The sequence below is a fragment of the Coregonus clupeaformis genome, chromosome 19 (genome assembly GCF_020615455.1).
Source record: "Coregonus clupeaformis isolate EN_2021a chromosome 19, ASM2061545v1, whole genome shotgun sequence".
NCBI lineage: Eukaryota > Metazoa > Chordata > Actinopteri > Salmoniformes > Salmonidae > Coregonus > Coregonus clupeaformis.
In genome coordinates, this window is record NC_059210.1 from 29,824,516 (window position 1) to 29,838,473 (window position 13,958).

Sequence of the window (13,958 nt, forward strand, 5' to 3'; positions counted from 1 at the left end):
TTGTGTATTGCTGATTCATGGTTAGGGTTCTTGCAGGTTCAAGGATTATTCGACGTTCAGAATGAGACTGATAAGAGGTAATTATTTAATAAGTGACTGTTATCGATATATAACATATATCAGGCTTCCGAGTGGCGCAGCTGTCTATGGCACTGCATCTCAGTGCTTGAGGCGTCATTACAGACCCCCTGGTTCAATTCCAGGCTGTATCACAACCGGCCGTGATTGGGAGTCCCATAGGGCGGCACACAATTGGCCCAGCGTCGTCCGGGTTTGGCCGGTGTAGGCCGTCATTGTAAATAAGAATTTGTTCTTAACTGACTTGCCTAGTTAAATAAAGGTTCAAAAATAAATAAAATCTTCTAAGAGTTTAATTTGGGAGATGGTAACTCATTAAACAACTTCTTCCGTGGTGCCCCAAATTCCTAATGAGTTAATTGTTACATGATTAATTTAATTGAGTGACAATTAAACATAGTTAGTTGATTCGATAAATAACAGTCATACATTAAAGTAAGTCACATCACGACACAGCCGTTTTACAGGCTCCTGACCATTTCTGCTATTTTGTGTGTGTTTGTTTATGCCAATCTTAACTTTTTTGTACATAATGTCTCTGCCATTATTTCCTATGACCGAAAACAGCTTCTGGACATCAGAACAGCAATCACTAACCTCGATTTGGATGAACATTTCTACTTCAACAAGTCAGCAGTTCTGGACGTTCTGCTTACTCCGGACCAGGCCCTAATCCCCGGGACTCGAAAGAGGAAGTGACGGTTCAAGAGAGGCAAACGAGCTGGCATCTTGACAAGACTACGTTGGCGAGCAAATAAACCGCCTCTACCCTCTGTTCTATTGGCGAATGTACAATCACTAGAGAACAAACTGGACGAGCTCCGCTCGAGACTATCCTATCAATGGGATCTGAAGAACTGTATTATTCTATGTTTCTCGGAGACGTGGCTGAACATGGACATGGATCATATACACTGTATGTGTCTCAATGTGCCATCTTTATATCATTTCTCCATCTCCTAACTTCCCTGACAGAATTGATGAAAGCCAAATGGAGGACCTTCTACCTTGCCTAAAGATGCATGTAGTCATCCATCTAGTCCTATCTGATCACAGAGCATGGGGAGATAGGACACAGGAAATCAAAGACAAAGTTTGATTTATTTATTGTATAGTGTTGTTTTATTTACAAGCCTTACTACAGTGTGTCATAGCAAATTTTGCAACAGCTGCACAGCATTCATTAGTTGTGTGCCCATTTCAAGCAGAGTTTGCTTTAAAGTTGGATACAGAGGTCAGGTTTATAACTTAGCTTTCTTCAGTCCTGCATATGTTTTTTTGACCTTATTGATATTGTGTATCCAGTGTTAATGTAAAAATTAAACCATACACGACAACACAGAATCACACCAGCAACCTTAATAAAGAATTCTGTTTGAATTCCCTCTCTAGCCTAGCCATAAACCTATGGGCTGTAATCCATTTGATTAGGGACACCACAGTTATTCTATCTCCTTATCTCTCTCTCTCACTGCAGCAGTAGTTTCTATCATATCCCCCTACCCGAGAGAATGACCCCATTTCCTTTTGGGAATAGAAAAAAAAGATTGAATCCTGTAATCTATAATTCATTGAGGTCAGGGACCTCTGGAGAGTCACTGCATCGTCCCCTCTATCTGGAAGGTTGATTTGATTTGTTTTCATCTTACTCCTCACCTTCTGTTGTGGTTGGGCTGTGGTTGTGTTGTGGTTCTGTTGTGGTTGTGTTGTGGTTGGGCTGTGGTTGTGTTGTGGTTGTGTTGTGATTGGGCTGTGGTTGTGGTTGTGTTGTGGTTGGGCTGTGGTTGTGTTGTGGTTGTGCTGTGGTTGTGTTGTGGTTCTGTTGTGGTTGTGTTGTGGTTGGGCTGTGGTTGTGTTGTGGTTGTGTTGTGATTGGGCTGTGGTTGTGGTTATGGTTGTGTTGTGGTTGGGCTGTGGTTGTGTTGTGGTTGTGCTGTGGGTGTGTTGTGGTTGTGTTGTGGTTGGGTTGTGGTGCTGCTAACACATGGCTCTGACACCCTAGAAGCTATCACACAGTAGCTCAATGCAGTATTTTAATTTCCTTGAATCTATTTCCATACATATGCATTTATGATTCATAGTTCATAATTTTTCGGTGTACTGACTTTAATGTAACCTGTAAATCACAATGCAGTATCAGCAATGGCCATCAGGTACTAAACCAGCCAGCCAATCCAACTGCTTTTCAAACTGACTTATGATCAGATTTCCCCCCTTAATATCTTTAACTTTCATTCAGTCCAATTACAACCCAACATAGTGATAACTGAATTGTTAGTGCCTGATGAATAGTACCAGTGAATTGAATTTTGAGATTAGACGAATCTTTGCTCTTGTCTCAACTCTTTTCTTCACCAGAGAGAGAAGGGAAGTGAGAGAATAGGACATGCTTCTGTCTGTCACGTTGTGTGTTTATAATCAGTCCTTGGCTTGGACTGAAATAGGTGCCTGTACTCATTTTGGGTGCCGGTACTGTTTACATTTAGGTGCAGGAGCTCCACAATACTTTTGAACTAATATTCTTTAAGAGGAACAAATCAAATCAAATCAAATGTTATTTGCCACATGTGCCGAATACAACATGTGTAGACCTTACAGTGAAATGCTTACTTTCAAGCCCAAGTTTTAAGCAAATAAAGTGTTAAGTAAAAAAGAGATAAGTAAAAGATAAAAATAACAAATAGCAGCAGTAAAATAAAATAACAGTAGTGAGGCTATATACAGGGGGTAGCGGTACATAGTCAATGTGTGGAGGCACAGGTTAGTCGAGGTAATTGAGGTAATATGTACATGTGGGTAGAGTTAAAGTGACTATGCATAAATAATAAACAGAGAGTAGAAGCAGCGTAAAAGAGGGGGTGGGGTGGGGGACAATGCAAATAGTCTGGGTAGCCATTTGATTAGCTGTTCAGGAGTCTTATGGCTTGGGGGTAGAAGCTGTTAAGAAGCCTTTTGGACCTAGACTTGGCGCTCCGGTACCGCTTGCCATGCGGAGCTCAAGCAGTGGAAAATCTGAGGTGCCGGTACTCAGCTCCAGTGAACTCCTACCCAAGTCAAGCAGTGTTTATAATTACATCTTATGAATTTGAAATAGGTCAAGGATTCTCTCTCTGTCTCTCTCTGTCTCTTCATAACACATTGTTCTCACCTTTATGTTGAGTTGGTATCCCTTATCCATTAAGAGGGTGCTGTAGTAGCTTGTCTTGAAGTATCAACATGGAGGGGGCACAGAGAGGGCCTGTCCACCACACATCACCATCTAACATCTAACATCACTGCTACTGTGTAGACAAGTGGAAAATGGGACTGGGACATTGAGAGACTGAGGTAGATGGTATGTAAGGAGGATGAGAGAGGGAGATAGAGGTGTGTAGGGACAATAGGAGATAGGTTGAGAGATGAGTGTGGAGGATGGGACAATAGGGTAGAGGGGTGTAGGAAGGATGGGAGAGAGAGGTAGAGGGATATAGGAAGGATGGGAGAGAGGGGTAGAGGTGTGTAGGGAGGATGGGAGAGAGGGGTAGAGGTGTGTAGGGAGGATGGGAGAGTGTGGTTAAGGGGCTTAGGGAGGCTGGAAGAGAGGGAGTTTGGGAGAGTGGGGGTGAGAAATGTAGGTAGCATGGGAGAGTGTGGGAGAGATATATTGTTTGGGCAGCATGGTCTGGGGTGTGGAGGATGAAGATGTATGTGATGGAGCAGCAGCACTACGTGGGCTGGCCCATCCCTGGCTAATAGAGGAGGGAATGTGCTCTTTCGTTAAGCCTGGGAGCCTCCTGCTCTACAGTAGACCTCTCTGGGGGTTTACTGTATGGCTGCAGGCGCCAGTCAGCGAGACAGACTCCACAGCCTCCCTCTCTCTCTCCACCCGTTTTGTCTTCAGTGATGCTGCAGGAGCGTGTTTGCCGTGCTGCAGACTCGTGGTTAGTTGTCTGAATTGTGGGAAGTTATATCCCAGAAGTGATCCCTCTCTGAAATATAAACGCCATGTGAATTGAAACAGACTGTCGGAGGAGTTTGGCTATGGACTTTCTTTCTTTTCTTACCGCACTGCAGTGGAGAGCTCCTTTCATGCAATCATATAATATTGTCTCGTTATTCCCTTTTGAAGAGGCAGGTTGTCAGTACAGTGGTTTTACTGAATGCAGTCCTTCTGCATCATTACATTCAATCACCGAGCGGCGGGACAAAAGAGCTAGAGCAATGAGAAGCATTTAGCCAATTTACAGTATGACTCCTCAGTAGCGCTTCCTCTGTGGCAGGGAGTACAGTCGCACATGTGAAACCCAGGCAGGGATCCAGAGATACAGCCGTGCTGCGTCAAGTCTTAATCAAAGGCGATAGAGAAAAGCCCTCGCTGAAAAGTATTTATTGTTCAGCCTTCTCCGCCATCCAATCAAAAGCCTTATCATCATTACAGAATCCCAGGCCTTTGTGATTGTGATTTCTCCAAAATGCCCTTCCTGATTAAAATTGCCTGGAAAATGTTGGTGAGCAGCGATTATAATTAGGTGCTGGACGGGACTCATTTGGTGGTATTTGGGGGCATTGTTTGTCGTTACCTTCCTGCTGGCCTGATGGTGTGTATAGAGAGTGGAGAGAGGTGTCCTCTGGGAAAGAGGTACACCCTACTGGAGACCACTCTGCACCTGCTAAACTATGGCTAGCACTATCTGGGATCCTTGGAACATCCATACCCTACACCCTAACTCTAACCTTAACCCCTACCCTTACCCTAACCATTACCTAACCCTAACATGAACCCTTACCTTAACCATTTTAAATGTCAACTTCACTTGGGTGACATCAGAGTTGGGACGTCCCAAGGATTCTGTTTAGACTTTTCCGCTAAACTGTCAGTCCCAACCTCACACAGAGATAACTGCAGAACTCCCATTTCCTGTCTCTCTTCCGTTTTTACTACTACTTTTACTACTACTGCTTTCACTGTTTTTACGGCTCGACTGACAGGTGGATATTGATGTATTTAAGTCATGCTTGAGCAGTTCTGTACTGATTGTGTGTATTCATCAGAATCCAGTTACCTCTCCAGTCTCGTGGTATGGATGTGGAGATATTGTCAAGAGAGCCTCTGGTGTACCCTTTAGGGTTTTCTATGCCTGGGTTGTATATCATTGTAATACCCATCTGGTGAATTGCTAGTCTTCCTACTTTAATCCACACCTTTACATGATGTCATTTTCCCATATTGACAGTCAATGGTTGAGCCTTTTCTTATTGAAGACATCATTTTGAAATGACACTTTGCATTCAATCTATATGACTCTCTCCTAGAGAGACAATCTTGGAATACCGATATCTACATTGCTTAAAATGTTTGTATAATTTCTGGCATATTAGTCAGCTAATCGCCCTTTCAGTTTATTCGTAGAACCATCTTAAGTCATTTAATCCGCAAACCATAGAACATGAAGGTGGACCTTAGCAGGTTTTTATCTTTGCTGAAGGGGTGACAAATGTCATTGTGAGAAGTGTCCTTTCTGGTAGAACTGCTGCAGAGCTCTGTAGAGTAGAAGGGGATGATAAAAGCTTCCATAAGGTTCCTCTCAGCGTTCTGAACTCACTGAGGCTCAAGAAACGCACACAGCCATGGCATGTGCACAGACATCTGCAGCAAGAGGATGAAGAAAAGCAGAGACTTCATTTCACATTGTATGGATTCCCCTGACTTACCACACACACACACACAATGGAAGAGATACAGCTTAATCATTGGCTCCTTTGAGAGGAGGCTCCTCGTCTTCTCCATTAATTTTCTCCAGCAGTAGATCTAGTAGACCAGTCTTATAAAGTCTCTACAACATAGCAGCCGCTGAATGGCTGTATCCATGCCTGAAAAACTGCCTTATGTCCTGACTCCTGCTTTCAAGCCTCACTAATGCGATTGAGATTCAATCTTTTCTTTCATTTTCTCTGAAGCTTTGTCTAACTGGGTCTGGAGCAGGACCAAAGGAGTTCTACTGATGCAGGCAGCACAGCACCTTTACCTGGCTGTCACTGTTCAGACTCAATCATGCAGGGGATGAGTTTAAAACGAAAATCCCAAACCTTTCTTCAGCCACTCAATAAGGTGCTAGTGACAGTGTAACACTGTGAACCTTCTCTCATAATACAGTAGAGGTAATACAAGTCAAACTTGTGTGAGAAGTCAAACTTCGTCCTTGCCTAACTTCCTATATCCCATAGCTCTGTCAATTCCAGGGTATGATAATTATGTATTGCAATGATTAAGTACATACACAACAGACGTCAGGTCGTCATGAAATATCATGAAATATTATTTGATATTTGTGAACTATGTGAACTGTGTTTTTTATGGAATTGACAGTGTAACATTATCCTTATAGACAGGAAATGGGCATTATCGTAGGCTCAAGTAGAATTATTGATTTTGCTTAGAATTTTCAGTCTTGTGCAGGGCCTATTCTACAGCAAAGCATTCCTCTGTGTCACAGTCTGTAGTCCAGCTGGAATGCAATCCTACCAAAAAAGGTGTGATCTGTTTGAAAACAAATATGCCAAGATAACTCATGTTTTTATCTATTTTAAAATATAAACATTCAAAGCTACACACTCTAAAGTGGCTGTTGGCTGACATGAACCAATTAATAGTATCCTAGCAACAGCAGTCAATATAATAATATGCCATTTAGCAGATGCTTTTATCCAAAGCGACTTACAGTCATGCATGCATACATTTTTGTGTATGGGTGGTCCTGGGGATCGAACCCACTACCCTGGCGTTACAAGCCAGGGTAGCTCAACTGGTAGAGCACGGCGCTTGTAACGCCAAGGTAGTGGGTTCGATCCCCGGGACCACCCATACACAAAAATGTATGCACGCATAACTGTAAGTCGCTTTGGATAAAAGCGTCTGCTAAATGGCATATTATTATTATTTATTATTACAAGCGCCATGCTCTACCAGCTGAGCTACAGAGGACCATATGTTGCTTAGCAACACCATTTGGATATGCATAAATTATATTTAATTCTACAACAGGTTGGTCAAAACAAGCATTGTGATTGGTTGAGATGCGTTCTAAGCCATACTAAAAAAAAACGTTTAGCATGGGTAAGCCTATGATTTTACTGTATAGAAAGAAATGTGAATAGAAAAACAGGTCAAACAAAATTAAATGCAGCTAGTTTGCTGTCTTACCAGCTTCAGTTTGAAGTGATTGTGTTAGCCTTAGTAGGCTAGCTAGCATGCAAAGGATAAGAGCATTGCCAGCCAGCATGGCAACAGAACATTTAGAACGAACGACTGGGTCGTGTCCATAGATATAGAATAAAAAGACTTCACAACTGGGTCGCGTCTCTGGCAACCTGACCGATAGCTTGGCTAGCAACCATGTCGGGACTAGGCCTATATTTTTGTTAAGGGATGAAATAGTAGCCTATGAATACATTTATCAAAATAAAGTTATTTATTTAATTGGTAACCCATTGTAGAAAAGCAATTGTACCTATGACTGCAGCACAGCAGTGCTAAAAAAGTAGTTTAGCACACCCTCTTGTGTACAATTGCTTTAGCAGGGCCTTCGAATAAAGTATTTGAGGAAGCCAAGGCTAAGGCTCACACATTATCAATAAGGAATCATCAGGCACCGTCATCTTAAAAGTCATAAAAATATGAGCTTCCAGGAGGTTACTGTATGTCTAGATTTTGCATAATATTATGGTAGCCTACCCTGAAAGGGATAGAAGTGACAAATATCACTCAACTCAATTCAGGTCTCTCTGTCTCACAATTCATTCAACCCTCATTATGTCTCATTTTCTGACTGACTGTCGGACTGACTGACTGCTGAAAGCCTTTATCACACAGTGACTCTCTCTGAGACCCTTCCTGTGTGTGTCTGTCCCTGGAGGGAGACCCTGTTAATGAAGAGATCATAGTCCTATTCATCACCAGACTCTTCAGCTCACACACACAGAGCAGCAATTAGACCTCTATGGCTCGTCTTCAGTAATCAGCCTACAGCAGCCAGGCTTAATGTTATCTATTAATGCTTTCTATCTCCCTGTGTAATGACCAGTGGAGGCTGCTGAGGGGAGGACAGCTTGTAATAATGTCTGGAACGGAGCAAATGGAATGGCGTCAAACACAAGGAAACCATGTGTTGATGTATTTGATACCATTCCACTGATTCCGCTGCAGCCATTACCACGAGCCCGTCCTCCCCATTTAAGGTGCCACCAACCTCCTGTGGTAATGACCTACAGTGATATGATCTGTGGCTGAATGGGCTTTGGCTCAGGTGCTGCTGCTCAGCATACTAATATTTGATATTTGACAAGCCCATTAGTTAACAAAACACCTTTTCTGATTTTCCCACCTCTGAATTGTCAATCATATTACAGGCACATCTGAGACAAGATACACCTTATTCAGCCGCCATTTAATATGGATGGCTCTGAATTGAATTAGAGATTTTGTGAAATTAGATCTACTCACATGCATTTAGAGGTTGTGGCTATTTCTCCGGGCCAGCCATTTGATAATCAGTTTTCCAGATTCATGTAATTTTCCTCAACACCTCATATGGAGCTGGGAATCCCGTAACTATCGGGCTCCCGAGTGGCTCAGCGGTCTAAGGCACTGCATCTCAGTGCTTGAGGCGTCACTACAGACCCCCTGGTTCAATTCCAGGCTGTATAACAACCGGCAGTGATTGGGAGTCACAAAGGGCAGCACACAATTGGCCCAGCGTCGTCCGGGTTTGGCCGGTGTAGGCCGTCATTGTAAATAAGAATTTGTTCTTAAGTGACTTGCCTGGTTAAATAAAAACTTGTCAATGACGCATGGCTTTGAACCCACATTTAACAGGCTGCAGTCTGCGCCCACACACTATACTGGCGACCTCAGCGTAATAGAATATGGACCTGTGAGCCAACACTGTAGTATTACCCCTGCCTGCGTTACTATCACACTACTAATAGACCTCACTGTCTGTCTCCCCTGGAGGACCGTTCAGCAGGCTGACCATTAGTGCAGTACACAAGGCCAACCACACGCTTGATGTATCATATGTTGCTCTACTTGTGTGACATATGCACACAAAAATGACTGACGTAATATCAAATGATCTGAAGCTAATGTTTATACTTTGCTTAGATCAATCAAAAAGTCTCTGTTTGTGCAAACAATCTTAAAGGGCAATTATACTACTTTTCAACCTCATTTTCATTAGCTCCAGCACAATACCAGTGTCTACATAACTGTCCATGCAATATATTTTCAATCCATTGCATAAACCATTATCTCTTGCTGATACTGTCCCTAAATTACACCCTGTACTTGTACACAACATTGTATTACTGTTTTGATAGTTTTTTAATGAAAATACTGGCATGCTTGATTGCTATATGGTCTACTATATGAATGCTCTCAGTATTACTTTGGTGCAGTATAGTCCTTTATGGAATCCATCATCTCCTCTCTGCAGAGACAGGGTCAGAGGCAGGGTCAGATACAGGGTCAGAGGCAGAGTCAGAGACAGGGTCAGAGGCAGAGCCAGAGGCAGAGTCAGAGACAGGGTCAGAGGCAGAGCCAGAGACAGGGCCAGAGGCAGAGTCAGAGACAGGGTCAGAGGCAGAGACAGGGTCAGAGGCAGGGTCAGAGACAGGTGGGTCAGAGGCAATGACAGGGTCAGAGACAGGGTCAGAGACAGGGTCAGAGGCAGGGTCAGAGGCAGAGCCAGAGGCAGAGGCAGAGACAGGGTCAGAGGCAGGGTCAGAGACAGGGTCAGAGGCAGGGTCAGAGGCAGAGCCAGAGGCAGAGACAGGGTCAGAGGCAGGGTCAGAGGCAGGGTCAGAGGCAGGGTCAGAGGCAGAGCCAGAGCCAGAGCCAGAGACAGGATCAGAGGCAGGGTCAGAGGCAGAGACAGGGTCAGAGGCAGGGTCAGAGGCAGGGTCAGAGACAGAGCCAGAGACAGGGTCAGAGGCAGGGTCAGAGGCAGAGCCAGAGACAGTGTCAGAGACAGTGTCAGAGGCAGGGTCAGAGGCAGGGTCAGAGACAGTGTCAGAGGCAGGGTCAGAGGCAGAGCCAGAGACAGTGTCAGAGACAGGGTCAGAGGCAGGGTCAGAGGCAGGGTCAGAGGCAGATGCAGGGTCAGAGACAGGGTCAGAGACAGGGTCAGAGGCAGGGTCAGAGGCAGAGGCAGGGTCAGAGGCAGAGCCAGAGACAGTATCAGAGACAGGGTCAGAGACAGGGTCAGAGGCAGGGTCAGAGGCAGAGCCAGAGACAGTGTCAGAGACAGGGTCAGAGGCAGGGTCAGAGGCAGAGCCAGAGACAGTGTCAGAGACAGGGTCAGAGGCAGGGTCAGAGGCAGGGTCAGAGGCAGATGCAGGGTCAGAGACAGGGTCAGAGACAGGGTCAGAGGCAGGGTCAGAGGCAGAGGCAGGGTCAGAGGCAGAGCCAGAGACAGTATCAGAGACAGGGTCAGAGACAGGGTCAGAGGCAGGGTCAGAGGCAGAGCCAGAGACAGTGTCAGAGACAGGGTCAGAGGCAGGGTCAGAGGCAGAGGCAGAGGCAGGTCAGAGACAGGGTCAGAGGCAGAGCCAGAGACAGGGTCAGAGGCAGGGTCAGAGGCAGAGCCAGAGACAGTGTCAGAGACAGGGTCAGAGGCAGGGTCAGAGGCAGAGGCAGAGGCAGGTCAGAGACAGGGTCAGAGGCAGAGCCAGAGACAGGGTCAGAGGCAGAGGCAGGGTCAGAGGCAGAGCCAGAGACAGGGTCAGAGACAGGGTCAGAGGCAGAGACGGGGGCAGAGGCAGAGGATGGTGGAGGAATGACCACACTCTTAAACCTCCTCCTTCCTGCTATCACACTATAACCTGAACTCTACAACCTCGAAAAAAAATCTGATGCTGATGAAACATGGCCACGGCACCAACCCCAGATTCCATTCCATTCTGTCTGCATCTTTACTATACCAGCTCAGCAATGTCAATAGTGTGCAATTTGAGAACAAAGTTATAACTCTTCTAAAGTATCAGACAGCCTCTTAGTAGATTCTCTAATGTCACACAGTAGACTATATTTCATATCTCCAAGCAATGATGAGACTTGGATTAATGTTCATTCTTTGGTATTCAATCACCAGAAATGCCAATACAAAGTCTTAGATTCAGCACATTGTCTCATTTGTTCTTATCAGACCAGTATGCAAACTGTTTCTGAACCTACAGCTGACATTGGCTGAGATAATGGAATTCGATATTCACTTTCACTGTTTTCTTGGCCTGTTTACGTATTTCTATGACAATAAATTATAAGGCTGATATAACAGTGTTCCAATTATTTCAGGAATCGTATTGTGTGTCTGCTTACAAGAGCTGACAATGAAGTTTATCCAAAACAACATAAAGCTTGTTTGACAGCACAGACCATTTCCCCACAATGGCAAAGCAGGAAGAATATTGTATATTTCAACCAGTGAAATTAAACTGACTATAGATGAGTATGGCCAAGGCTGCATCCTAGCTGACTACTGCCTGTGAAACTGAAACTGTCCTTAGTTCTGTCTTGCTGTGCAGTTCTGAGTCCAGGTTTCAGACTCCTTAATGTTACCACCCTATATTTCCTTTTTTTTCCTCTTAAGCTTAGAGAAAGTGCCTGTCTTCAACCTTGAAAAACCCTTGAACACTCTGAAACAAAAACATAATAATATGGCAAAAAGCACTCTGCTGGAAGGAAGCTTTCAGAGGCAGTGAAAGACATGGAGAGGGACTTATCTGGTGTGTTCTCTCATCCTCTATCTCCTCCCCCGTACTCCTCTCTCCATCTCACCTCTCACCAGGTGTACGAGCGAGGAACCAACGTGGAGCAATTTGTTACCCGCTTCCTGTTGAAGGAATCAGCCAATCAGATCCATTCTCTGCTGAACTCGGTGGAGAGTGCTGTGGACGCTATTGACGAGCAGCACTGTAGCCAATCAGGGTGAGTTGTGGAGTGAGGAGGACACCACTGCTGTGTCATGTCTTTATGTGTGTGAAATTTAGCCTGGCAGTCCCCCAAATGGAAATCACTCAGGTTCCTAGCTATGTGCCTTCTCTGGCTACTGTGATCCTCACTCATCCTCTCTCTCATCTCTCATCCCTCTCTCTCTCTCTCTCTTTCTCTCTTTGTCTGTCTGTCTGTCTGTCTGTCTGTCTGTCTGTCTGTCTGTCTGTCCGTCCGTCCGTCCGTCTGTCTGTCTGTCTGTCTGTCTGTCTGTCTCTCTCTATCTCTCGCTCTCTCTGTATAGGTACCCTACTAAGGTCAGTCAACGGGTTCCAGAGAAACGTTATGAGAACCCAGTAACTGACTACCCTCCTAACAACAGAGTCAGTGCTGTCAAGGATGCTGCCCCGAGGAACATCAACACTGCTACAGGTGAGGCCTCTATGCCTGTGTCACACACAAGATACACTGGCATAGGCCTACAGTATATCGTCTCTCACTGAAGAAGGTTTGTATAGATTGGAGTCGATTATCCAGCCCCTTCTACAATCTGCTGATTCATTTAAGTGATGTACTTTACCTTCTGTCTCCCTCTCTCTCCCCTAAGAACACCCTCTCTCTCCCCTAAAAACACATCACATTTAAGCAGAATGTAGACGTGTCACCTGAACCAAATGCAATGTAAATTAAATGTTTTCTGAATGAAGTGCGACATACATTTGTCAGTTGCATTTGTGATTAGCTTGGAGACAAGCCTGGTAGTATTAATCAAGCAGAATGGAAATCAAAAGCACTGTTCTCTTCTTTTATTTCCCATTTTCTACATTCTCAATCAATCATCTACAGGAACATGGAGATGTGCCTGGCGGCTCCAGCTCTCCCACAGAGAGGATGAGGGAGGGAGGGAGGGAGGGAGGGTGGCTGTACAATGACACAGATATGCAGATCAAAAAGTCACATACATTTTACTCTGCTTACAGCCATCACTTCAGTTAGAGTTGGCCCTATGTTCTGCAGTGAGCCGCTGTAAAGAGAACATGTAGGCCTATGGGTTTCAGTAGCAATATCAGTCTACCAGAACCAGTGTGCATTTGCCAGACACCATCATTTTTAGATTTCTTCATTCATTCAGAACCACAATGACATTTCAGCTGTTTCATGCTTCTGTCTCAAAGATAATTCTGGAATCAATCCATTTAAAGCAGCTTGCATAACGTACAGCATTCAGAGCAGTTACAGAATAAAGAAAGAGTGCACAATCATCATGCATCATGCATACAGTAGATAAGCATTATGTACTGTAAGTATACAGTTGTTTGGGAGTAGACCAAGTGCTGAAAACTACTTTTCAATGGGGATAAATAATCCAATTTTCCCTGAATCCATTCCTGAATTTCAATTAGAGCGCGGCTCCACTGTAAAGCAGAGATAGAGCTTCTGGCTATGGCCTCACAAATTAATTCCAGTCAAAATTGCTCTCATTTAATAACAGTCTTTATAGAATTACATTAGAATGACATGGAAACCATTGAAATTGTCTATAGAAAAGGGCAATTTTGAGTCCATTACTTAAGCCTGACAGCAGTTAAACATTTCCCACAGACACTCATAAACCTGACCGTTAGGGCAATAAAAGCCAGTATTACAGCTGTCAGCCACTAGGAAGAAGGCCTTGATTGGGGCCAGCTTTGTCTGGCCTGTCATTTATTTTATCAGGAAGAAAATATTGATCAATACTTCCCTGTGCCCCACTCCCCCTGCCTCTTACTTGTAGACTCACTTGTTCTCCCCTGACTATCCCACACACTTTTATCAAATATATTTTTTTCCTGCTATATTGCTATATCCCTCTTTTTTGTATCATGGCAGACAAAACATTCTCGTTGCAGAATCTGTCTGTGCTCTCTCTTCACTG

At 44.4% G+C, this 13,958-nt stretch overlaps 1 protein-coding gene across 3 annotated transcripts in view; it reads left to right on the plus strand.

Moving 5' to 3' along the window:
• LOC121531879 (N-terminal EF-hand calcium-binding protein 2-like) overlaps positions 1-13,958 on the plus strand; it is a 130,573-nt gene that overhangs the window by 82,497 nt on the left and 34,118 nt on the right. For all 3 annotated transcript variants that reach the window (XM_041837410.2, XM_041837408.2, XM_041837409.2), the window contains exons 6-7: positions 11,901-12,040; positions 12,348-12,475. In XM_041837410.2, the coding sequence (XP_041693344.1) occupies positions 11,901-12,040; positions 12,348-12,475 (268 nt within the window). The remainder of the gene's footprint in view (positions 1-11,900; positions 12,041-12,347; positions 12,476-13,958) is intronic.